Source organism: Tympanuchus pallidicinctus, unplaced genomic scaffold, assembly GCF_026119805.1.
Source record: "Tympanuchus pallidicinctus isolate F22 unplaced genomic scaffold, pur_lepc_1.0 scaffold3, whole genome shotgun sequence".
Taxonomy (NCBI): Eukaryota; Metazoa; Chordata; class Aves; order Galliformes; family Phasianidae; genus Tympanuchus; species Tympanuchus pallidicinctus.
The window spans coordinates 18,247,579-18,274,905 of record NW_026294747.1 but is presented as its reverse complement, the minus strand read 5'-3'; the positions used below and the strand labels follow the sequence as shown (position 1 = coordinate 18,274,905).

The window sequence follows — 27,327 nt, the reverse complement described above, 5'->3', positions numbered from 1 at the left end:
ACACGACTTCTCTCATCTAGATACTGCTAGAGTATTTTATGAGTTACAACATGCTGCATTTCTCAGACTACTAGTGAAAATGCTGAACGTTACCTGATTCAGAACAAAACCAGAATAACCATACTTGACCTACATTTTTGCTCAGTTCATATTCACATCCTTCTGTTCACATATTATTAAAATATATGACTTTGGAAACCTACCTGGTACCTGGGCTGAGCTCGGTTGTGATCTTACAGTTGTTGTTGTGGACTCTCCAGGGAAAGGAGTAGATTCACTGTCTCCCTTGTATGGTCCCTGATCACTGTCTATATTGGATGTAGACTCTAAAGAACAAAACCATCTGTTAGTCCAGATATCCTTATGGAGTATTTCACAGGGAGGTACAAAAGCTATGATTTTCATTATAAAAAAAAATACATATATATGTCTAGAAAGATGACACCAAAAAACTACACAGGCTATAAATGTTGTACTCATCAAAACTGTTGCTAGCTTTCATATTCTGATAACAAAGCTTATGGCTGTACCCTTTCACCTTTAATATGTTTCATTTTTGATTGTGCTACACTTTCATGAACCAATATGTAATGATAGTTGCCTGGAAATTGTCTGGAAAGAGTGTAAAGACTTCTGCATATTGGCAACTTCTTGAAGAGGTTTCTACTGTGTAAGTCAAAGGTCCTGCCTGTTCTACAGGGATAAGAGAATGAGAGATGACTAGAGAGAGAAGACTGAATTGATCAATAAGAAGAAATTTTAAAACTTTTAATTTTATTCTTATACAGGATAAAACTGAATTTCTAAAACTTTCCTACTTTCATAAAATAGAAGTACAGTTCTCTGGATGGTTTATATTTGATAGCTATGTATAATGTGGGACCTTAAAAATTCAAAATGTTTTCCTTATTAGCAAAAATTCTCTCTGTAAACACAGAGATGGGTCCCTTAGCACTTTAAAATAAGTTTTGCAAATTGGTTCTAAGACAGAATTAGATCTTAAATCCAAATGAGTTCTGCTAGTCTCATGTATTTCCTGTGATGGTTACATGGCCCGAAATCTTACATGATAACAGTAATATTTCTGGGCCATATTGTTGCCATAGGGGTATTCCACCTCTAAAATTATTTGTATACAGTGTTTCACGTGGGACTACAACTTTGTTATCAGTACGAAAACAACATTACAGATCTGCACTTCTCTGAGCTCTTCCAGACCCTGATAAAGCAAATTAGACGCCATCAGCTGCAAAGTTCTTTTTCTTTAGCACGTATTGCAATTCCCCTCTGTCCAGCCTTTCTGATCTCATTTCCTAACAGCAGCTGGCAAATACAAACTAAGAAGCACATTTTTCCCCTCTGATGAGCGTAGCCAACAAGTAGTTCATGAAGTTCCAGATGTTTTCATTATTATTAACAAGTAACTTTGTGACTGATGAGTTGTTCTGCGATAGCGCATCCCAACGGACAGAGCACTAAGTCAGCAGCTAGAGGACTTGATCTAACAAGACAAGAAAGCAGACCAAGAGAACTGTACTGACTTGCCTAACTGGCACTTCAGTGGATACTTTTTAAAGTGCTTTATGTCACCCTTGAGAAATGGTAGAGCTTTTCCACCACAAAGCCCCTTATAAAAACATTAAAGACTCCCGTGCTAAAAGAACTGCTACATTCACCATTCCCCTCTCCTGAGTGCTGAGGAGAAGCAGAGTTTGGCCGTGTCCCCTGGTGTCTCGGCTCTGAGGAAGGTGCCTGCAGTGGGCAGGGAGGGCTCTCAGTTGCCCTGACATTTTGTTTTGATGACATACTGGGTTTTCTTCTTTTTGACAGTTATTTTTTGATTCATTCAGTGGACTATTCTGTTATTCCACTGTGACATTTGGACAAAAGATCAGTCATTAGGGCAATGTCAGACCACAGCTTTAAAACTGCTGTGGAGGAAGAGAAATTGAAAGAAAGCAGTACAGTACGTGACAACATTCGTTTGTTTGGAAGAAGCCTACAGCTAGAGCAAGCCAATATATTAATGAAACTTTTTCATTCCATTACAGCTATACAAATGAAACAGTCCTTTAAAAAATGAGCCTTAAAAAAACCCAGCAATACTAGTAATTCCTTTAGACTGTAATTATAAAAAGCACGAAGAGTAGATAAGCAGGGGAAAAAAAAGGGCATTCACTTTGAAAAAGGCCTTCAGAGCAATCCATACTGGTTTTCTATGCTCAAAGCAGAAAAGTAGCAAACATTTTTTCAGACTGTAATGTCTGCACACTACATAGAGGCTGCTTGGCTTAATTAAGTGATAGGGCAGTGAATGCCAAGAAATGAATTTGTTGTAGTAGGAAACAGATATTAAAACAGGACTATCTTTCCAATAAAATGCAAATACATATTTTGCATTTATATTGCTGTATCTATGTCTAAATACTGTAATTTTTGCAGCTTTGATAAGAGTGATATTGTTGACTCAATATCAAATTCTGAAGAAGAAAAAGGACAAATTCCACTTGTATGAATTAACATTAATTAATGATAATTTATGTAGACTCCACAAAATTGAGTGGAGCTATGCCAGGGTAAAAGTGGAAAGAGAAATTATGCAAAATTAGGAACATTTAGCCTACATTGTAAATTCCATTTCTAGCTAAAATTTTTCAAAATGACTGCATTCACTGGAAACAAATTCTAACTCCCAGTCATTAGGAACAATAGAATTATCTTTAAAATATCTGCTGTATAATGTTAAATGCATATAGGTACATTATTGTGCTTAACTGTAAAGAATAACCACATAGCATTGGCCAAAATCTACCCTGGCACAATTCCACTAACTTCCAGGAAAGTGCATGAAAGCACTATTTAGATCAGCATGAGAAAGAAATAGCTTCTGGGAAAAAAAAATAATTGCTGTTAGAATGATGATCTCTATGGAAAATCTGGGAATAAGGAAAAGTCCCTTCATTCCTTGCTCCAATAGCAAATGACAAAAGAGAAAAAGGTATCTGTAGGGTAACAAGTAAAGCATTAACTACACTAATGTTACCAGATGAATTACCCCTTTTAAATAAACGGTTCACAAACAAAATGTTGGTTACAACTCAGTCATTGCCATGATACCAACTGCAGATATACCTACTAATCGGGGAAAAAAAAGTTTGCACAATAAATTTCTGATATACATTTAACCTATGCAGAGGGATTGAGAACGTCTGAAAAAGTGACAGATAGTTGGGTTACACAGCAGTCATTTGTCCATTTGTCCATTTAAAAGGAAGTCAAAATGCTAGCGTGTACTTATGGGCATAAGGAGAAAGCTTATACTTCTTCATTTTTTGAGAAGTGTTACAAAATACAGATACATACTATAAGAGAAAAATATCTCCAAAACACAACTATCACCTTTTTGGGACAAGTATTCTGCTTCAGAGAGGAGAGTATTCCCTCAGTTGCATCTTAAATGAGGACTAAAAACATACTGAAAAATGTCTACAAAAAATAACAATGGAAAAAAAAACACAAGCAAAATACACTAGAAGTATAACTGAAAATTAAGGGATACTACAAATACATTCAGAAAATCATCATTGATAAAAACAAGAACAGACAGATGGATAAATGAGAACACTGGCAATGTATAGTTCTTACTAGGAGAACGAGGGGTCGGTAATTGGTATAGATGATCATCAATGTCTGGAAAAACTCCAGGTATCAAACTGACATGAGAGCCATCTGTGGCATTTGTTTGTCCACTTTCACTTCCAGGCTGAGTGCTGGGTGCCAGGGGCCTGCTGGTTGCTTCTTCTGGGTGGAAAACATCTGTGGACACTGTGACTGCCGGGACGATGGCACAATCAGCTTTAGAGGCCAACCAAACCTCCACCCACATTGCTTCCCTCCTACCTATATCACAGCACACCAGAAAGCATGTCCTGCCACCTGGGTGAAAGCATGGCAGGAGGGAAGGCATGAAGGCCTCCCCTTCTCCTTCCACATTGTCAGTGGCTTTTGAGATCCCTAAGTAGCATGTGCTTGCCACACTGTAGGAAGATGTTGGCTGTATCCATATATGCCAGTGACAGGTGGAGAGGGAAGACCTTCAGAAGAAGAGACCGCAGCAGGAAACCTGATCCCGTAACTCAGGAGTGAGCGCCCACACCACAGCCAGATTTGCAGTGGTTCTGCACAGGCAAGAAGGTGCAAGGGATTAAAGACAGAACATGTAGGGCACGGTTCCTGTGTGACTGCCCTGCCTTCACCACCAGGACAACACTCCCTGGCGATGGCGACACTGCTGAGTCACAAGAGCAAGTCACCCAGCTAACCCCAACAGAGCACCTCCACCACACCGACCGTGTCACCAGAGCACACCAAGCCTGATCTCACTGATGTGCAGGAGAGGAGGATGAGGCTGGAAATTCAGGGTCACCAAAATATGTGACAGGCAGAAAAGACAAGGGGCCGCCCCTGCAGAAACATGCTTCAGCAAAGAACAGAAACCACCAAACGCAACAGCAAGGAGACCCTTACGCCAAGTCCAGAAGGGCACTCTAACAGCAGATCAGATCCCGCCACAAAATTTTGCACTGCAAGTCCACAAGAAGAATGTAGACCCAAAGATGAGAAAGAGAGTAGAAGTCATCAATTTCAGAAGAAATAACGTCTCATTTCACACGCTGTGTGAGAAATGAGCTTGATTCATTATTCTTACTGGTACTTGTGAGCAGAGATTCCTCACCAGCTTCATCTGTACTGGCGGGATCCAGCCCAAGGAGAACTGGACCCCCAGGGGCATCAGTGGAATGTGTGATGCTTTCAGTGCTCCGTGCTGCTTCGTTTTCTGAAGGCAGAGTTGGCTGAGTAGGGTCTTCGTGAAAAGCACCATCATCAGGTGTGGCAAGAGCTGTGTCAATGACTCGAGGTGTCCACACTTCTTGGGTTACATCTTCTGGTTTCAGAACATCATTGGAGTCTGTGACTGTTGTGATGTGATGATGGCTTAGTTAACTTGAAAGGTTTTTAGATATCCCTACCTTATCAATTTTTCTCTTTATTTCATTTTTCAATTTCTACCTTTTCCTTCACTAGTCTCTGCAGAGAATAGAGTTAAGGGGAAAAAAAAAAAAAAAAAAAAAAAAAAAAGTAGGACAAAGAAGTTCTGGATCGTTCATTATTTTTTACTTTTTTGTTCCTTTACTATTGTTCTATCAAACACTCTAATAGTTACATACTTGTTTCCAAACTTTTAGTGATTTTTCAAACATGCATATCTATCAAAATTTAAGTAGCAGCTATTTAGACCTAACTATTTAAGACTGATAATATCATCATGTTAAAAAAAAGTCTTTTTTCATTTCATTTATTTATCCATCTCTACTTTTCCATGAGATAATCATAAAAAAATGTGTGCTCATTTCCCTTTAGAAAACTTAAAATGAATTCACATGGAGGATTATGGAATTGAACTACTTAATGAGTATCTTTCCTACATCATTAAGACAGTGCTCTTTTTCTAAAGAGGCTATTGTCAATGTAAAGGAATAAGGATGTCACAAAAGCATGCTAAGAAGCAGCACAGCCTAATTGGATGCACTTGAAGAATATCCAAATGCCACAAAATACAATCTCAGTAATAAACATCAATAGTGATGAAAAATTTACCACTGAAATTAAACATTATGAAGTAAAATGAGAAACCAAAACATTAATTTCCAAAAACTGTAGCCTACAGTGTTATCTTTGAAAATGTCTAGTAATCACTATGTAAGAGGGAAATAAATCATGCTATTTTTAGAATAAAATGAATATTATGATACCCATCATTACATAACAGTAAAATTTCAATGACCTGTTTGAAAGTATTTGAGTAGATTTTCAAATCCTATTTGGGTTTTTGTATTTGTAATTGATCTGTCAGACCATATAAAACTTAACATGCTGATGAAAATAAATGATAAAGCTTCACGTGATCCCTTCCATGCATAGCAAACAAAAGGAGGAAGTGGAGAAACATGCTGTCTTTTGCCAATGCAAACTTCATTTTTTATAGCTCAAGAGTTAAAGTAATCCTGAAGAAAACCGAAGGTGAAGAAGAAAAGGGAAAGCATAAATATTACTTTTTCCCATAAAGGTTATTTGCAGATTTGTTATTCTTTTAAGAAAATACAAGGGATGAAAAATTTCCAAAGCGCTACAATATCAAGACTCCATGATTAAACAAACAAACATAAAGTTTAGAGTAAAGCTCCAGTGTTGTGATAGGGGATAATTCAATAGGATAATATTCAGGCCTTTTCAATAGGTTAACTTACAAAACTTAGGAGCAAAAACTCATAGATCTTCATGAACAACACTGTGTTGTTGTTTTTTTTTTTAAATTTACAGTACTAATGTCATCTGTGACAATAGCAAGAGCAAGAGTGAATGGGTATAAATACCTGCTTTTAAGCATATGATTCATTTACTCTAAAAACAATCTTTTCTAAGAATGAAATCCCACTAAAATCAACATGTGAAGAACTGGAAGACATAAGAAAAAGGATGTCCAGGGAAGAATGTTCTTGATGAATAGAATTTCTTATTTAGATGTTACATGCAACAGAATTATAAAACAGTTTATGATACTGCAAGTCTAAAAGAAGAATGTAGACCCAAAGATGAGAAAGAGAGTAGAAGTCGTCAATTTCAGAAGAAATAACGTCTCATTTCACACGCTGTGTGAGAAATGAGCTTGATTCATTATTCTTACTGGTACTTGTGAGCAGAGATTCCTCACCAGCTTTGTCAGTACTGGCAGGATCCAGCCCAAGGAGAACTGGACCCCCAGGGGCATCAGTGGAATGTGTGATGCTTTCAGTGCTCCGTGCTGCTTCGTTTTCTGAAGGCAGAGTTGGCTGAGTAGGGTCTTCATGAGGAGCACCATCATCAGATGTGGCAAGAGCTGTTATGACGATGGTTGAATCAGCTGTGAATTCAATATGTGCCCTTCTCATCCCCATCACATTCAAGTTTCTCTTCCCTTTAAAACACGGCTACTCTTTTCACACCGAAAAAGAGGAAGAAAATGTTTTGTCCCCCTTTACATCCTCATTGCTACATTTTCAAATATTAATTTTATGCACCTTCATATCTTAATCCAAAAGATTCCCAAGACAGTGGGCACACGGAGAGGACATGGAGGAAGCAATCACGGGAATTTCTGGACCAGTTCTCTTTCTGATCACAGATCCTCAACATTAGTGTCATTTCCAAATTATTCTACAGAGCATTTTACCTTGCAGTTATCATTCTTGGCAGTAAAAAATTTCTGTAACTCAGTAACACTCATTTTCTACTCAAAACTATCTGTATTTTTTCTGCCATACAGAAAATACAATTAAATAGCGGTTCTTACTAGTGGAAAGATGAGTCGGTAATGGGTTAAGATGATCATCAATGTCTGGAAAAACTCCAGGTATCAAACTGACATGAGAGCCATCTGTGGCATTTGCTTGTCCACTTTCACTTCCAGGCTGAGTGCTGGGTGCCAGGGGCCTGCTGGTTGCTTCTTCTGGGTGGAAAACATCTGTGGACACTGTGACTGCCGGGACGATGGCACAATCAGCTTTAGAGGCCAACCAAACCTCCACCCACATTGCTTCCCTCCTACCTATATCACAGCACACCAGAAAGCATGTCCTGCCACCTGGGTGAAAGCATGGCAGGAGGGAAGGCATGAAGGCCTCCCCTTCTCCTTCCACATTGTCAGTGGCTTTTGAGATCCCTAAGTAGCATGTGCTTGCCACACTGTAGGAAGATGTTGGCTGTATCCATATATGCCAGTGACAGGTGGAGAGGGAAGACCTTCAGAAGAAGAGACCGCAGCAGGAAACCCGATCCCGTAACTCAGGAGTGAGCGCCCACACCACAGCCAGATTTGCAGTGGTTCTGCACAGGCAAGGAGGTGCAAGGGATTAAAGACAGAACATGTAGGGCACGGTTCCTGTGTGACTGCCCTGCCCTCACCACCAGGACAACACTCCCTGGCGATGGCGACACTGCTGAGTCACAAGAGCAAGTCACCCAGCTAACCCCAACAGAGCACCTCCACCACACCGACCGTGTCACCAGAGCACACCAAGCCTGATCTCACTGATGTGCAGGAGAGGAGGATGAGGCTGGAAATTCAGGGTCACCAAAATATGTGACAGGCAGAAAAGACAAGAGGCCGCCCTGCAGAAACATGCTTCAGCAAAGAACAGAAACCACCAAACGCAACAGCAAGGAGACCCTTACGCCAAGTCCAGAAGGGCACTCTAACAGCAGATCAGATCCCGCCACAAAATTTTGCGCTGCAAGTCCACAAGAAGAATGTAGACCCAAAGATGAGAAAGAGAGTAGAAGTCATCAATTTCAGAAGAAATAACGTCTCATTTCACACGCTGTGTGAGAAATGAGCTTGATTCATTATTCTTACTGGTACTTGTGAGCAGAGATTCCTCACCAGCTTCATCTGTACTGGCGGGATCCAGCCCAAGGAGAACTGGACCCCCAGGGGCATCAGTGGAATGTGTGATGCTTTCAGTGCTCCGTGCTGCTTCGTTTTCTGAAGGCAGAGTTGGCTGAGTAGGGTCTTCATGAGGAGCACCATCATCAGGTGTGGCAAGAGCTGTTATGACGATGGTTGAATCAGCTGTGAATTCAGTATGTGCCCCTCTCATCCCCATCACATTCAAGTTTCTCTTCCCTTTAAAACACGGCTACTCTTTTCACACCGAAAAAGAGGAAGAAAATGTTTTGTCCCCCTTTACATCCTCATTGCTACATTTTCAAATATTAATTTTATGCACTTCATATCTTAATCCAAAAGATTCCCAAAACAGTGGGCACACGGAGAGGACATGGAGGAAGCAATCACGGGAATTTCTGGACCAGTTCTCTTTCTGATCACAGATCCTCAATGTTAGTGTCATTTCCAAATTATTCTACAGAGCATTTTACCTTGTAGTTATCATTCTTGGCAGTAAATAAGCCTTTCTGCAACCACTCATGCTCCTTTGCTGCTCAAGATTATATGAATAGTTACAAATTATGGAATATATTTATTATGTGAACAGTAGTAAGTTTATAGCAGTAGTAACAGTAGTTTTCCTAACAGAATTATCTTGTTACTTGTAAGTTTTATAGAAAGACATATTTGAAATCCTATATCTCAACACCATCCAGGGAGATCACAGAGAAAATGAGTCGTTTTGTAATCTTTGTCACAGACTTAAGGACATCAGTAAGCTACCTGCTTTCTAAGTCATGCAATAGCTTTCCAAGACAAGATATCTGAAAGACAGAAGTGATGAAATATGCATCACTGATATAATGATTAGTACCTGTATTAGAAGACTCTTTTTCATGATTACTCTCTCTGGAAGGAATAACTCTATCCATTATAGTGGATTGTGTGGAATAATCTTCCTTGCCCCAATCTGGATACACCAATGGGTCTTGCGCTGAGTCATTCTGTTTGGCCCCATGATTGGAGACCATAGCTGTTATGATGATGGTGAAGCAATTATGAAGTCAGTACATAAAGATCCATTTCTCATATTATTCTCCTCTTCGGTTCTTGTCTCTATGACAGGCCTTGCTCACATGTCTACTACATTTAATGGCAAAGAGAAGTAAAGCAGATTTTCTTCTCATTATGGTTTATGTTTAGAAAGGCTGCCTACTGTCACCAATAGGATTGAATCCTTCCTCAAACTGAGCATTTGCTTTTCAGAATCAGCGTATCTCCTTGACTTTCAAAAGTCTTTTCCCTGACTCATGCACCTCATGACTTCATATTGGTTGAATATCAAACTAATATCCACTAATGTGTAAGTAAGAAATGCAAAGTATCTGGAAGAATCTGACCTGTTGGTAAGATTTTAATCACAGAATTTTATGTATTGACTATATTCAATTTTTCCCCCTCAATTTCATGATAGAGCATCCCAAATAACAATGTATATCTCCTCTTCAGTGTTTGATAATTATCAAGAACAGATGGCACTGCTTAGTACAGCACATCGGTCATTAACTAGCAAACAATACACTCACAGGGACATCAACAACTAATATTTATCAATTTTCAGACATTAGTTTTACTGTAGAATTTCATCATTTATGTTTCAATTTCTTTGAGAAACCTCTCTTTTCTTCCACACTATGCTTTTTTCGTTCACTTCAATATCATCTTGTCATATTTCAAAAGTGAAATGAGTAGATACTTTGGATACTATTGAGTTAGTTAAAATTGCCATATAAAAAAAAATAGTGCAAAAATCAGCTCCAATAATGACTTGCAACAAGAGCGTGAACACAATTCACAAATATTATTCACAAATGAAAAAATGCAACAGATATCACTGTTTTTCTTTTTAAACATTCACTGTTTCCTGCAGATGTAACCCTTGCAGATAATCTGGTAAAGCCTTGTGACTGCATGACATAGAACACTGAATGTAAGAGGCAATTCCAGTGTTATTTCACCATAGGTCTTGACACACTATGCAAATGAGAGAGAAAGCAAAGTTCCAAGACTAAGTCTGAAGAATAGATTAAAAAAAAAATAAATTTAAAAGGCAATCAATAGATCTGAATTGCTTGGGTTTATCCACAAAACATTTGTTACGACCTCGGAGTACTAAATTGTTCATAAAATCTTTCTAAAACTAAACCTTAAGTAAACTCGGATAATATACTAGAATTTAAGTTGCAATGTTACCTGTAAAAGAAGTTTCCTTTTCAGTATCATTTTCACCTGGAGGAGTAAATTCTTGTTGTTCAGTAGCCCCAGTGGTGTTTGCAGGATTTTGTCCTTGACTGATCCATCCATTGTGAACACTGTGTAATAGTGGATGTTGGGTTGGTCCTTGACGTTTTTCAGTTTCACTTGTAACAAGTGCTGATAAGATGATGATTGAATCAATAATGATCAAAATACCCAACAGCAGTCATACTATCCTTATCTTCAGTATCCTTATCTGCAGTAAGGTTGGATTTTATGTTTTCCTTTTTTCTTTAATTTGTTGCAATGGGTGTGAAATGAAAGACGGAAAGAAATAAAGCTCCTTTGGAAACCAAAGTCTGTTTTGCCCAGGAAAGCATCACCAGGATCAGTGGAAGATTTAAGTTTGCTACAGAGTACCCAATGACCAGTGGCAGAATAAAGCTATAGGAAAAGCAGTAGAAGACACAGCAATAACAGCTTGCATCTCTACTTTGTATTTATTAACACTAACTTAATTAGTTGAGTCTGTGGATTTGGGGTTTATAAAAGTGAAAGAGATGATGAAATTGCTCTTCTGAGTAAATGTATCAACTACACAATTTCAAGGAAGGCTCTGAGGAAGTTGCCACTGCTTCTGGGAGTGGAAGAATATTTAGTTGGATGAATGAAATGAATAAGTTCATATATTTGAGGCTGAAAAGCATACTAGTCTTGAACTGAGTAATGATTAAAGCTAAAATAAATTAAATACTCAATGTTTGATTTACTGTTTACATAGCAGAAGATGCAATCAGAAGTAATTTGAAGTACCACCACCTCAAGAGATTTTGTAATAAACATTAAAAGGCTTAGAAAACATACATCAGAAAAGAATACCTGTAACACCAAGGTGAGCATTAGAATCCAAATTTAAAAAAAAGAAAAAGAAATAATAGAAAAAAGCATTAGGTAGCAAATACTTCCACAAATGATGTATGAAAGCAAAAATAAAGGTCCCAGCTAGAGGATACAGGGAATGAACTGGAGATGTTGCACATGCAGTAAGTCACCAGCTAGAGAAACCTACAATAAGCATTTTCCAAAAAGAACAGAAATGGGGAGAGATACATCTTCAAATGATGAAATGTTCATAAAGAGAGCATTCCAACAAATGTAATTCATTATTTTCATAATTAGAAAAATATTGAGAGATAGTCCTGTAAAATATGGTCCTGAATTTGCAGCTAGTAGGAGATTAAAACTAAGAAAAGTATGAACACATTAGTTAACAACATTTCAGAACTAAAATAAAGTTTTCACAGAAATTCTTTCCAGGCGATTAAAGCTCCTGCCCAATGCCAACTGAATTGTTCCCAGAAACCCCAGGACCATAAAGAAATGTCCGTAGCTAATGAAGGCAGATCCAAAGAATTACCACAGAAGGAAGAAAATGGTTGCCTTTACAGAGGGATAATAAAGCTTTCCACAAGTCCAGCTGTAGAAAGGTACATCTTCAGCTATTTAGTTTTGATCTTCTTTTTAACAAGATAAAATGGCATTGTTGCCAAAAACAAAGTTTATATTTAGCTATACTTTAAAAACAAACAAACAAACAGCAACAAACTGGAAACTATTTACGTACACAGCAAAAACAGCTGGAGAATGCACTCCGTAAGCCTTTGCCTACAGAGATTTTTGAACTTGAAGAAAGTGATAATTGAGAATTTTCAATGGCTCGGTTGGCTAATGACACTAACACCAGAAGGAAAATGTTCACATTGCTCTGGAGATAGCATCTTATCTTTTGTACCCCAGTTGGGAATGCAGTGTTTACTGTTCTATTTAAAACGGACCCTCAGGAGTAATAGATCCGAGGCTGAGCCTTTTGTCTTCAAGACAACATTGTAGTACCGGCTGGATAATTTTTTAACCTAACATGGCCAAATTTATGCTACTATTATTATCTTATTATCCTATTATCCCACGCTGAAGAATCTACTTAAATCAATCTGAGCTTTATATCTGTAGGTTTTCCACCCACATATTTTTCAAATATTGCCCTGGATGTTTCTGTAAGTATTCCTATATTTTCACGTCTACTAAGCAATGGAAAGAGTAGGCAGTTACTGTTTAGTTTTGTCACATTTGTATCTGCCAAAAACTTGTTTTTCAAGAGGCCTGATGTAACTGAGAAGTTATGGTTAATCTAACTTTCATGTTTTTGAATCACCAATGCTATTTTCTGTCTTTGTCTTCAGATTTTACAATAGAAATTTCACAGTGAATAAGGGGGATTTTTCTTCACCAAGCTGGGCCTACAATTACATGTTGCAATCTGCTCAGTTTTATTACACCACTGGCAGTGCAAGCTTTAAAACCCCAGAGATATGTGGGGAAGGGGAAAGTAATGAATATTAGGTGCAAAAGATAAATTTGGAGTGACAGATGAATGCCATAGATGTCACCTCTGAGGTCTATAGCACAAATAATATGAAGTTATAACCAAAGCTAATGATATGGGAATTACAATTAGCAGCACTGTGAGATTGCTAGACTTCACTGTATTATGTCACAAATCTGAGTATTATCTGAAATGTTTAATAGCTTTACCCCTGCCAGCAGAGCTAGGATATCTCTCCTCTTCATCTGTGTAGGAGGGTTTCCAATAATCTTGTGTGGAGACATCCAGAAGCGTTTCATGTTGTGAGTCCACAGCTGTCAGGACAATGGAGGATTCAATACTGATCATGCTCTACTTCTATCATTATTACACTACTGTTAGTCTGTGCCATAAAGATAGGGGATAATGGATATGCATGCATAACTAAATGATAGTCACACTATTCTTCTTATCAAGTTTATTTACACCAAGCTAGTATTTCTTTTCTTTGCATCAGACAGATGCAAAGACTTGCAGGAATAATGGTGGAAACAAGAGATAGAAGAATGACATATAACAGAAGTAGTGCAAAACTGTTACAGCAGTTACAGACATTTAAATTTGAGTTTAAAGAATAATAGTGGGCCTAAAGAAGATTGTAGGTGTCTGAGGAAATGTAAAACATTCTCGCTAAGTATTCAACAAGTATTCAGATTTATGAATGAGAGCACTACAATAGCCACCTAGTATTAGTCAATAAAGTTACAGTATAGTTGAAATGATAAAATAAAACTGCCACAAGAGACTATGATCAGAAACTGCATACATTTTCACCCAGAGAGTATGCAAACATCACTAGCCCATACAGCTGGCATAGTATATGCCATATGGAAAAAGTCAGAGAGTAAAACGCAGAGAGCAAAAGCTAAATGAATAAAAACCAGAAACATCTAAAGGTTAGACAAAAGAAAAAGAAACCCTAAACAAGTTGAGTCATTCATTTTGTATCTTTCTGAAAAACAAAGACTACAGCTGAGAAAAAGGCAAAATTTGACAACATTCAGATGAAGAAAATAGTGAAATACTTAAAAGTACAGATTTATTGACACTACAAAGTACGCGAGTGCACAAGAAAAATACACAATAAGATGTGCTTAAATTATATTAAATTAAATTTTAAAATAGTGATACGTTACTATCTTTGAGCAAGTTAAAGTGATAGAGTGACAATTTCTAATGAAATGGGAACGGAGATTGGCTTTAGTCTTCCATATAATAAGTAGACTCTGTATAACAGAGCCAAGAAATCTAAGAAAATGTATCAACAAATAGTGATGAAGGCCATGGTTATACTTCAGCAAAGATATGGTGAATGTTATAAATAACACAAGATAGAAATAATTTAATACCGTTTTTCTCCAAAAAAAGAAAAACTTGGAAAAAATTATAAACATTTCTTCCAGGAAGTGCAGGTGTTGAACTACTGGGTTAAAACAGGGATGAAAGTGACATGTCAACATTAAGTAATGAAGCAATAAATTCTCTAACATCCTTTTACCAGTGACAAGAATGTAATTTTGGAAAGAATTGATAAGAAGAATGCACACTCTTCCCAAAACATATATGTAGCAACAGGTGAGAAATATATGATAAAAAAGGGAAAAAAAAAAAAACAAATACACCCAAAGGGAAAGGAAATTCCTAACTAGTACTTTAAGCAAAGCACCATGTCAGCATGATATTCTTTACCCCTGGTTGACTGTGTGGGTTCTTGGGTCTTCTCTCTGGGATTCGACAACCACCACTGGTATAAAAACGGATTCCACTGAGCTTGGGTGGTGGTTTTCTCCAGGTTGTCATGATGAGGCTCTGGAGCTGCTAGGATGTGGTTCATTGAACCAAAAAATTGTTATTTCTTGAGAGGCTTACTTTCTCCAGCCTAAGCCAAGTCCACCAGCACCAGCACCCTGAGCATGCTCATGCCACTGAGAGGGATGTGAGCACAAAGGGAATGTATGAACTTGGGAATCAGTACATTCCTGAAACTCATAGATAGCTGAAAGACAGACTGCTGGCAATCCCAAGAAAGAACATGGTTGCTTGGGAGGAGGCATCACAAAGCCCTCTGAGTCTTTCCTTGCCATTTAGAGTGTTAAAGAGTTCCTTACAGACTGCGCCAGTAGGATAAAAAGCAGATAGCCTCTGATAACCTCCAGAATGGAGAACATCCACCAGGCCATTCTGCACAAAAACGCATGCACTCCCATTGGTCAGCTGCTGACAGCCAGCTCCACAACAGAAACACCTTTGAGTTTGGCATTAACAAATTTGGGAAACACAACTCCATCTCTATTACTTTACCACCGCACAGCATTTTCTCAGAATACGGCATTTCAAATAGTACTAAACCATTGACTGCGACAGACATTTGAGTGTGGAAACAGATTTCCACTTAAGAGAAACTACAGGTCTTTACTCGCTTTTCCTTCACTGTGCCATACAAGACAAATATATCACAGTGTCACTCAGGGCCAGTTCATATGGAAATGGGATATAAATTTTAGCAGCACTGGAAGAAGGACCTCACAAGATCTAAATAAACTTTTTCTTTGGTACGGGAGAGTTACCTGAAGCAAGAGCTGACTAGAACAGCAGCTACTCCTTTAACAAATGCTCCTATAGTGAAGGAAGGGAAGACTGCTCAGAAAATGGAATGATGAGCAAGCAAACTTAAAACCACAACAACAGCAATGTACCCAAAGAGAGAGGAAGTTCCTTACTAGTACTTGGAGCATACTCATTCTTGGCTACACTTATTTCCCATCCTGGAAACACCGTTGAGTATATCATCTCCTCTGAAGAGTCTTCGTCATCTGAACCATTGCCGCTCGAGGTCACATCTGCTGTGGTGATGTTAAATGTGCCATGAAGTCTGAGCCCACAAGGTCTCTTGCTGACAGACTTAATCATTGCTGTCTCCCCAGCATGCACTCCATAGTCACAGAGGAGCCCGAACCGCACCATGCTTGCCTCAGTCCGTATCTCCCACTGGTCCTTCCTCCCACAAGACATTCATTATCTTACCACGGCCCTACTGAAGCTACCCCAATATTGTTAGCTATGTTTCTGTGCCATACACAGAGTCATAACACTGATATCTGATTCCTTTTTTCAGAGCTAAGGACAAACTGTAATTTCAGCAAAATTTAATCAAGAGTGATCTGGTTTTATATGAATGAATTTTCAGAATAATGTTCGATCGTTTTCACTCTCACAGCTTTCATTCCTTCAGAAATACTGGTTGTCCATACAAGCAAAACTGTATACTCTTCTACTTTATGGTGTCTGTCAAAGACAGAGTTATGACTTAGTGTACTTATTGCTACTTTTTTTTCAAATATTCCTCAATGTTATAAGCCCTATGGAAATAATACCATAAGGAGTTTCTGGAATGATCATTCATTCATTTTCCACTTGTCATCACAGTAATATAATCTAATTTCTATATCATAGAGAATATTTTTTCCATCTGGGCCACTGGTGGAATGTAATTAACTGATGTTAGAACTTCAATAGTTCTTTCTTTTCATAGGCAGACTTCATATTCCGAATGTTTGTTAACCACAGGATACATGATGTGGTCTGTCACTATCAAATACACAGCCTCCAAGAAAGAGCCAAATACATTTTTCTTTCCTCTTTAAATACAAAAAATAGATAACACACACTGCCCATTGTAAACACCCTCCACATAATGCTTCTGAAGCTAGCTGCCCTGTCTCACGATTTAAAACACCATGTTAGTATGACATTCTTTACCCCTGGTTGACTGTGTGGGTTCTTGGGTCTTCTCTCTGGGATTCGACAACCACCACTGGTATAAAAACGGATTCCACTGAGCTTGGGTGGTGGTTTTCTCCAGGTTGTCATGATGAGGCTCTGGAGCTGCTAGGATGTGGTTCATTGAACCAAAAAATTGTTATTTCTTGAGAGGCTTACTTTCTCCAGCCTAAGCCAAGTCCACCAGCACCAGCACCCTGAGCATGCTCATGCCACTGAGAGGGATGTGAGCACAAAGGGAATGTATGAACTTGGGAATCAGTACATTCCTGAAACTCATAGATAGCTGAAAGACAGACTGCTGGCAATCCCAAGAAAGAACATGGTTGCTTGGGAGGAGGCATCACAAAGCCCTCTGAGTCTTTCCTTGCCATTTAGCGTGTTAAAGAGTTCCTTACAGACTGTGCCAGTAGGATAAAAAGCAGATAGCCTCTGATAACCTCCAGAATGGAGAACATCCACCGGGAATTGGAAGAAAAATGACACAGAGAGAAAAAGGTATCTGCAACAGCTGGAAAGAGTACCCAGAAACAAGCACACCCATTATTTTTGCATTCTCTTCTACTGATAGCGACTGATAGCCCTCTGAAGCCGGCACTGCCAAAGATCTGGGCTCAGAACTACAGCCATTCTGCACAAAAATGCATGCACTCCCATTGGTCAGCTGCTGACAGCCAGCTCCACAACAGAAACACCTTTGAGTTTGGCATTAACAAATTTGGGAAACACAACTCCATCTCTATTACTTTACCACCGCACAGCATTTTCTCAGAATACTGCATTTCAAATAGTACTAAACCATTGACTGCGACAGACATTTGAGTGTGGAAACAGATTTCCACTTAAGAGAAACTACAGGTCTTTACTCCCTTTTCCTTCACTGTGCCATACAAGACAAATATATGCATGTATATAAACATAATGAATGGAGTTACATATATAGGGGCTGGAAGTTCCCTCCAGAGAAGAACTGTTCTGCAGGACACAGTGTCACTCAGGAGAATCTTGGAAATCCAGTGCATATGGAAATGAGATATAAATTTTAGCAGCACTGGAAGAAGGCCCTTCTAGGGATCTCACAAGGACCTCACAAGATCTAAATAAACTTTTTCTTTGGTACGGGAGAGTTACCTGAAGCAAGAGCTGACTAGAACAGCAGCTACTCCTTTAACAAATGCTCCTATCGTGAAGGAAGGGAAGACTGCTCAGAAAATGGAATGATGAGCAAGCAAACTTAAAACCACAACAACAGCAATGTACCCAAAGAGAGAGGAAGTTCCTTACTAGTACTTGGAGCATACTCATTCTTGGCTACACTTATTTCCCATCCTGGAAACACCGTTGAGTATATCATCTCCTCTGAAGAGTCTTCGTCATCTGAACCATTGCCGCTCGAGGTCACATCTGCTGTGGTGATGTTAAATGTGCCATGAAGCCTGAGCCCACAAGGTCTCTTGCTGACAGACTTAATCATTGCTGTCTCCCCAGCATGCACCCCACAGTCACAGAGGAGCCCGAACCGCACCACGCTTGCCTCGGTCCGTATCTCCCACTGGTCCTTCCTCCCACAAGACATTCATTATCTTACCATGGCCCTACTGAAGCTACCCCACTGTTGTTGTTGGCTACGTTTCTGTGTCCAATTATAGGTCACAGCACAAATGGGCACCTGTCTTGTTCCATCAGAGTGAGTATAGTGTACTGCCACGAAAACACACTCTTCATTTCTTGTACAATTCTCATTAAAATAATCTCATTCTAAAGTTACTTCAAGATAGAAAATTAAAGACTCCAATACATCCTTTACAGAATATCTCAAATATTCAACCCTCTCAGATATGTAGTTCACTAATAATGTGGACAAATGCTCTTTTGCTACCATACATACTACCACAGAGGAAGAACATTGTACTTTCATAGAACAAAGGTAATGGCCTCAATTTGAACGAGAGGAGATTCAGTTCGGATGTTAGGAATAAAGAAAAAAGTCTCTTCCAAGAGAGTAGTAATGCAATGCAACAGGCTGTCTAGGGAAGTGATGGAGTCACATTCCTTGGAGCTGTTCAAGAAGCATGTAGATGTTGCACTTTGGGACATGGTTCACTGGGCATGGTGATAATGGGTTGAAGGCTGGACTAGATGATCTTTGAGGGTCATTTCCAGCCTTAATGATTCTATGATTGTTTTATTTTTCCTCTTCAGAAACATTACAGAGAAAAGCAGCAACACATACTGCCCACTATAAACACCCTACAATTAATGCTTCTGAAGCTTGCTGCCCTGGCTCACTGGACATTAAGCCTTTTAAAAAAAGTACCATCTTAGCACGACATTCTTTACCCCTTGTTGGCTGTGTGGGTTCTTGGGTCTTCTCTCTGGGGTATGACCACCACCACTGGTCTGAAAATGGATTCCACCATGACTGGGTGGTGGTTTTCTCCAGGTTGTCACGATGAGGCTCTGGAGCTGTTAGGATATGGTTCATTGAACCAAAAACTTGTTATTTCTTGAGAGGCTTACTTTCTCCAGCTAAGCCAAATCCACCAGCACCAGCACCCTGAGCATGCTCATGCCACTGAGAGAGATGTGAGCACAAAGGGAATGTATGAACCTGGGGTATCATTACATTCCTCCAGTAGCAAAAATATCCCATCATTTTAGTGTAAGTGAAGTTTGAATCATTCTGCTGAAGTTTAAGATTATATTACCAGCTCTGAAATATGCACTGTGTGTGAAATACACTCCTTTTTGACAAAAAGCATGCAAAGCTAACAAAAATGCATACACCGAGAATGAAATTCCTGAAGAAATCCAGCTTATCATTATTTATGTTTTCTTAACTGTTAATTACAAAGCATCAGGACTTATAACTGCAATTTTACAAAGAGTAGCAATTATGGCACCAAAACTATACAAATTGTGCCTTTCTGGCAAGCTGCACCTGACTGAATAATTGTTTTCTCTTTTTGTGCTTACTTTTGACTCGTATCTAATACTACTCTGACTCTGACATCAGAAATAAAGGATCATAGTGCTCAATCTCCAAAATAAAAACAAGTAGATCGGTAATGCATAAAAATCCTCAGCACTTAAAATTACAATTGTTAACAATTTTCAACAGATGTACTCTGAATCAGTGTGGATATTTTGGTTAGAAGAGAGCTAATACATTCTTTCATGTCATCTGTAGTCATGTTTCAATTTTGTGTATACAGAATTACACATGATTACATGGAAAATTCCACAAATGCTTCAAGCAAGATATAACTTCTCAGTAAGAAACCTGTGCAAAGTTATCACAAATGCCCTAGAATTTAATTAATGAGAAGGTTTATTGTTGTATGCGCATACATACACAAAAACAGATTACAAATGATCTACAAGCTCACAGCGTTTCCAACAGTCTGAAGTTGAATAACTCCATTCATGTTGTTTTCTGTATAGCTGTCTTGAAGAAGACTAGATTAAGACATAATGAACACTGAAGTCAAATCTGATGGATTTTCTGGAGTATTAGTATTGAGCTTACCTGATACCATCACTCTCTAAGTGCAGAAACAGATCACTGTAGTGTGGTAGAATTTTGTTGTGATGTTGAGCAAAAATGTTTTAAAAGCATGTAAATACATTCAGGAAAAAGCTTCTCTTAATCCATGAAGAATTAAGAAATATTGCACAAAAATTCACAAATGATTATATGCTCATAGCAGTGTAAATGCTATGTATCTATGTTTTTGTTTTCCATATCTGTTCATTGCCACAAATTCATAGTTTGACAGAAGTAGCTTGAACACAAAAGAGCGTAAGATAAATCTGAATGCAATATTAGTGAAGAAAAAATTAACACTGGCTTCTGGAAATGCCAGTCCTGCTAAAATTCAGTCATTACAACTTTAGTTTCCCCACATAAAATGCTCAGTGAGCATTTACAAGAAGATATGGAATTCCTGCACTACCAGACACGTTCAATGGAAATCTGTCTCTCTCATTTGACTCTGTGGGCTGCATCTGGACCCATCTACAGATAAGTGAGATTTTCTATTTAAAAAGATTCAAAAAAGACTATTGTGAAAACAACTTTGAATGAAGAAGTGGAAGAAGTGGTGCAGGCAGAGTGCCTGGATGACTTTTATGTAAACCAAGAGGTCTGAAGATACATCCATCTGAAATGAAAATACTTAACTAGCATGATCAGGTTGTATTCTGTTAATTTAAAAACTTAAGATTTCTCTTCTTCTCCAAGCCATAAAAACTCATTTAATAAGAAAGATTCCCATAGAATTAAAAGGCAATTTTTTAGATACAAAATTCAAACTCAGTAAACTAAAAATAGGTGCAAATTGAGTTACAGGCATTTCAGGGCAAGAGGAGAGGATGGCTTGCCTTTTTTAAGATCAGAAAATCTGAACATTATAAAATCTGGTCTGAGCAACTGAGTAACGAAAAATTAGTTATCTGGGGCTTGAATGGAACTATGACCAAAATTATCAAAATTATCAACAAGAAAATAATTGAAGTAGAGAGCTGCAGAGCTTTTACAAATCAAGCTTCAAATTGTACTGAGGAATTAACACATAATTTAATGGAGGAAAGATTTTTCTGACACCATCCTTTAAGATCACTTACATTGCTTACTGTTGAACAAGATAGATTGAGCTTCTGTCTATAGCATCCCTCAAGAGATGAGTCCCCTGTATGTTATTTAAGAAAGGAATTCTGCTAGTAGAGTTTGTATCGTGGGAGATAATATGAGAGATGTAAAATGACTAATACATTGATTAGCCATCATCTGATTCCTACCTAAGTGTTATTGTTTCTGGAAATATCTGAATTCACTTTCTTGAACTAGAGGGGCTAGTTGTTTGTTTTGTTGTAGTCGTTGTTCTTGTTCCAGCATGATGGAATCATTTTTGGTTCTTGACTTCACAAATTTCTGTGGGTAAACTAAATTACAGCGCATTTTGTAGCAAACGTTCAGTAGAAGCATAACTACTATTGATGCCCACATTTATTCAACTTCTCCTTGAATGGTCATCTGACTTGCTTAGTCACTCCTACCTTCTCTCCACAGCAAGTGTTAGGAACATATTTACTTGAGTGACAAATATGGATTTACAGCTTCCTTCCATATATAAAATATCAATGTAGATGCTTTCCTATCCAATCAGCCAAAGAATGGACAAAAGCCTTTTGTAAGTAATGAGATTTTTCAGAGTATGCTCCACATGAAACATAAGGAAAAATTCATCAGAGCACAAGAGTGTCTAATAGAAATGGATGAAAAAAATCAGTCACAGTTATTGTTTGAGTAAACAGTTCTGGTAAGTTAGGGAAGTAGACTTTTTTTTTCTTCTTTTTTTTCTCTTTATTTTCTTTTCCTTTTTTTTTTTTTTTTTCTCTCAGAAGGAAAGAAAAAGTGTTTTGGTTCTCCTTATTTCTTTAAATAAGTGAAAAAATCATTTCACTGTCTATTTATGATGTAATCAGTCCAGAAAGTAGTGTCTTTTCAGGTATTTCTGAAGTTGGACAAAATGTGTATTACACCACTTACCAGAATGCACTGCTGGAAAAAAGAAAGCAGTTTTAATGCAATAATTAATTGATATAGTTATTATAATGCACAAATCTTACTAGTACTGGCAGGATGCTGCACATCTTCTATGGGGAAATCAGCAGCTGTTGCCAAGATAACAGTTGATGTAGGGGAACTTTCATAACCTGCATGAAATGGATGAATCATTACTATTTCATTAGCTGAGGTGTAACTCATTACTCACAACTACTTCAATTATTCTATATTGAAAGCTTTGTTCCTTCATTTACTGAAGAGAAGATACAGAATAGGTTTTTCACACAATTCAAACTCAAATATTCTTATTTTAGTAACGTAGCAAAGATAATACCAAAATAAATAATTTCAAAAGGTACATATATTACAATGATAATGAACTATCTATCAGTGATTTTCTTGTGCGATTAAAGCCCTGACTGTACATGTGTGGCATCTGCACAGGAAATCTAGAGCAGCAAGTGATGTTATTTGTACTCCCCTCTTTATTGAGAAATATTCTGAGCTTTAGCCTAAAGAACTAAACTGTAAGTAAGCAGAGCTAATAGGAATTGTCATGGCTAGCAATTGAGCTACATGGCATACACCCGGAAGAATGGCTCTGGTCCTAATTTCTCAGATAGAAAATGTTAGGATTTACCATTTATGATGTGAATCACATAGAAAAACAAGTAGAAGATTCCATTAATATACTGCGAAATATACAATGAAAAGCTATTTTATAATTCTAATATATATAATTTATAATGTCCATGTTTTAGTTTATATTTTTTTTAAATGTCAGGATTAATGGAGGATGATGATGCAGACTACTGGCATCCTTCACTGGTAAGTTGTTGGCGATTTGATAGAAAGCCTGTGGCCAGAGGTCACATAGTAAACATCATTGTACTTAAGGTATATTTGTTTCCCTTAGGCTCAACGGGAGCTGGTATTTTAGACCTCTGATCATTTCCAGTACACAAGCAACATAAAAAACAAAACTAAGTATTCGGCATCTTCACAAGAAAGCAAAATGCAGGCAAGATACCTTAATTCACTGATTTTCCACCCTGCTGAATGCCCTAGAAATGAGTATAGTATTTGTATTTGGTAACACTTCAGAAAATTAGAATATATTCTACCACCTAAAGGAAGAAGATATTACATTTTAATTTGAACTTCTATCACTTTATGTGTTGTGAATATGCTGTAGTAAGAAGACATTCTAAAAAATCCCTGTATTTGTTCAAAGGGAAGTCACTTGAACTGTATACCATTCCTTTTATTACTTAGTATCAATCCACTCTATTAGAGAACAGATAAATATATGTCATCCTATCTCTAGATATTCATAAGCATTGGCTCACTAACCTATCTGCTTTCACCGCTAAACATGTTTTTGATTCTATAACTGAAATCAGTATTTTATCAAGGACATTAGCAAATTCCTAGGACAACTATTCTCAATGTCCTGGGAAGACGTTGATGTTTCCAAACTATGCATATGTATAGCTGCTTTGTACACCCATGCAAACAAACAAACAAACAAAAAAAAAAAAAGAAAGAAAGAAAGAAAGAAAGAAAGAAAGAAAGAAAGAAAGAAAGAAAGAAAGAAATTAGAAATTCAGTAAGTTTCTGTGTTGACTTTTTTTTTGCTTGTTTGTTTGCTTTTTTTTTTTTTAGCCAGAAACACACTTTTCTTTTTACTTCCCAGTGATATAAATTAGAGACAGTGCTTCCCTTTCACTCATGATATCATTTACTTCACAATGCAGTTCTTCACACAGTTTTTATAAAAGGGATATAGTTGCATCCTATTGTCCTTACCGTATTCTTTCACATGCAGGTCTTTTTCACCTCCTCCAGAAGAATGATCTGGCAAATGTGAGATAGGAGTAACACTTCCATAATATGAGGGAGTTGACCTCCTGACAGAAGTATCCCCTGGAGTTGTGTCATGCATTGATCCACTACCTAAATTTTCATCATCCACACCTGAGGTTGAGGAGTCTCCACTATGACGTGTGCCATCTGCATTATAACGTGAGCCATCCTCATTGTCAATAACTGTTGGAAAGAGTAAAAAGGGCAGCTGTTGATAACCAGGAGGTACACAGCTACATTACAATTATGATAGACAGCTGTGTCTTAGAACAACAAAGAAGTAAAAATAAACAGTTCATCTGTTTTTTTTTCATCTCATCCAATCTACCTAGATCATCGCTTAAGGATGTGCAACGTCTTACTGTTTTAATATACATAACTGTCAAACATATGGCGGCTACTCTGATTCAAATAATTTGAAATTTTATTCAGATAAGTTTGTGTTTGAACATAAGATCTTGGCTTCTGTGAAGTCAACAGGAATATTAGAATGTAATCTATTATGAATGAATATTTTCCCCCACTTCTGGCTGCTCTTCTAACCAGAAATTTAAATGAATATTGAGGGGTTGCTGTCTTAAACAAAGACCTATAGGTTAAATAAACATTAGCAGCTCTGTTCAAAAATGTCAAATAAAACATGCCTCCTAACACCTTGAGACAAACTAAGCCCCATATGATTTATAGGAAGATGAGTGATTAATCATTTTAACTACCTACAGTATATCTATACATCTTTTTCTTGGTTGGCTTGATCTTTAAAAACAATTGTTTATGTGGAAAAAAGATAACCAAATTCTAAAAAATGAAAAAAAAATAAAAATAAAAATGGCAAGGCTTTCTGGTAAGTACAATACCTATTTCACTCTGGTTGCTGAGGAAAGAGGTATCTATTCTTTCAACTGGCTCGCATGCTTTGCTCCTTGATTCTGAAAAAGAAGGAAAATAGAAAATATTAATTTAAGGAAAATGCGAAAAAGTCTTGTATATACCACTATTAGTTAGACTGAAAGACTTATTAAAAATAACCTATTGGAAAGCTTGCTTTATACTCCTAAAAATCACTTGATCCTCTTCTAATTGTTGTGCTTTTAGATAGAGTTGAAGATGGCGATGTTTGATTTCGTCCCTCACCTGACAATCCAGAAAACTTCCCAGAAAATTTCTAAAATTGTACGTAATCACAGAGATAGATCATTAAGTGTGCTGATACTATAGATGCACTTCCGGAGGCTGACAAAATGTATTTCTCAGTTGAGAAACAGGTTCTATTTAATATGGAATACCTCATTCTAGCACCTTAAATAAGAATTACATGTCATGGTTATTTAATTTATATACAAAACATCATAAACATACAGACATACCTGTTGCATTGTAACAATATGCATCATACCGGCCAGTTGTATTTGCTGAAAGTTTGTAAATGCCTGTATGATTCGCTGCACAAAGATGATATGGATTGATTCGTGGGATAACAATATGCCCCACTATAAAACCATACCTGTGAAGTACAGAGGAAAGCACATCATGTATGTGCAACAGCAGATAACAAACACTCAAGATATCTCAAACGTAAAGAAGATACAAATAAGCCATTATTTTCATCCTAAAAAAAAAACAGTGCATGCATTTATGCATAATTTTTGTATGCAGGGAATATTTCTCTCACATGTAGCTATATCAGTCTCCAGCCCATGTAATGTAATGTCCACAGCTAAATCTATTTTAATTGAGGATTTCATTAGCTAAGATGATTGGATCCACAGCAAAGCAGTGAAAATGAGGGGCTAGAAAGCTAAATGTGCTTTTTATTCAGTGAGAGGATGTACCACCTGACACCCATAGTCTGGCTTCCTTTTCCCTACTTTTTACATTAAGCATAACATTCTACCCAGTGCCATTTCATACAAAAATGTTTGGGTCTCAGTGTTACAGTACTCTATCAAATTTAGAGAGTGACTGCAAGACACACACAAGTTTCTACTATGCAGATACCTTAGTAAAATATTCAGATACACCAGTCATTCATCCGCACGTTCCTACTGTTTCTTACAGAGGAAAAATATGGCAACTGTGTACAGAGCTTGCACATTTCAGTGAAGACTGTGGTTAACAGAGTTCCAGAATGCACAACACGTTGGTACTATTTTGCAATCCTGTAACACCTGATGAATTCCAACGTATTTAGCTTGAAGGGATGAAAGAATGGTAATGAAACTGTGGCTTTATTCTGGTTTTTGCTTTACTTCTTAATATGTACAGTCATCAGGAGAAATACATTTCATAGCTTAGCAGTTTTTTAATCTGTGAGCTCTATTCCAGTTGCATGCATAATGTACAGAGTTAATTGCAATTCTAAAATTCTGTTGTAGGTAGAATTATAAACTACTTCACCTCCACTTCCAACTAATCCTATGATGTTGACAATGTTTAATCTGTTAATCACCTTCTCTTCTTATGATCTGTTGATTCAGCTTACTCACCATTCCACACATATTTTAGCTATTTCATACTATCATTTTTTCTCTCCTACTCAAGCTTGATAAGAGCCTAGCTCTACTGACAAGGACTTCTGACACAGCATCAGCAAATAAGAGGGTCGGAGGGCTGGCAGGCAGGGAGGGAGGGAAGAACCCTATCTACATGCCTTACATATCCAAATTTGTCCTTTGCTAAGATATGAACAAGTTCAATGATCAATTCAAGAATGCAAATTAAAATTGTGAGGAAATGTACACGGAACTTTTCTATGCCAGTGAATAATGAATTCAATTCTTCAATATTTACTGTTTATTTTAATTTTTTATACAGTTAAAAGCTACTCAACATGAGTCTGCTATGTGATCAGGGAAAAAAAACACCACAGAAAACCCCTTCAAATTTACAACTCCCCAGGTCAGCCTCTTTCGAATTTGAATGTTTAGGTTGACTTGTGCAATAATGTAC

The 27,327-nt window shown here is 37.5% G+C and overlaps 1 protein-coding gene across 5 annotated transcripts in view; it reads right to left on the bottom strand.

Annotated features, from left to right (window-relative positions):
- CD44 (CD44 molecule (Indian blood group)) overlaps nt 1-27,327 on the bottom strand; it is a 56,325-nt gene that overhangs the window by 6,225 nt on the left and 22,773 nt on the right. The window contains exons 3-20 of one of the 5 annotated variants that reach the window (XM_052695238.1): nt 25,746-25,882; nt 25,236-25,307; nt 24,322-24,561; nt 22,575-22,661; nt 19,284-19,409; nt 18,228-18,350; nt 16,923-17,048; nt 15,884-16,003; nt 14,853-14,978; nt 13,334-13,438; nt 10,739-10,918; nt 9,360-9,518; nt 8,453-8,644; nt 7,391-7,576; nt 6,746-6,937; nt 4,709-4,975; nt 3,646-3,831; nt 204-326 (exon numbers count right to left, since the gene is read on the bottom strand). In XM_052695238.1, coding sequence (XP_052551198.1) covers nt 204-326; nt 3,646-3,831; nt 4,709-4,975; nt 6,746-6,937; nt 7,391-7,576; nt 8,453-8,644; nt 9,360-9,518; nt 10,739-10,918; nt 13,334-13,438; nt 14,853-14,978; nt 15,884-16,003; nt 16,923-17,048; nt 18,228-18,350; nt 19,284-19,409; nt 22,575-22,661; nt 24,322-24,561; nt 25,236-25,307; nt 25,746-25,882 — 2,747 coding nt within the window. The remainder of the gene's footprint in view (nt 1-203; nt 327-3,645; nt 3,832-4,708; nt 4,976-6,745; nt 6,938-7,390; nt 7,577-8,452; nt 8,645-9,359; nt 9,519-10,738; nt 10,919-13,333; nt 13,439-14,852; nt 14,979-15,883; nt 16,004-16,922; nt 17,049-18,227; nt 18,351-19,283; nt 19,410-22,574; nt 22,662-24,321; nt 24,562-25,235; nt 25,308-25,745; nt 25,883-27,327) is intronic. The other 4 variants (XM_052695233.1, XM_052695234.1, XM_052695236.1 and 1 more) reach the window with 4 other exon arrangements.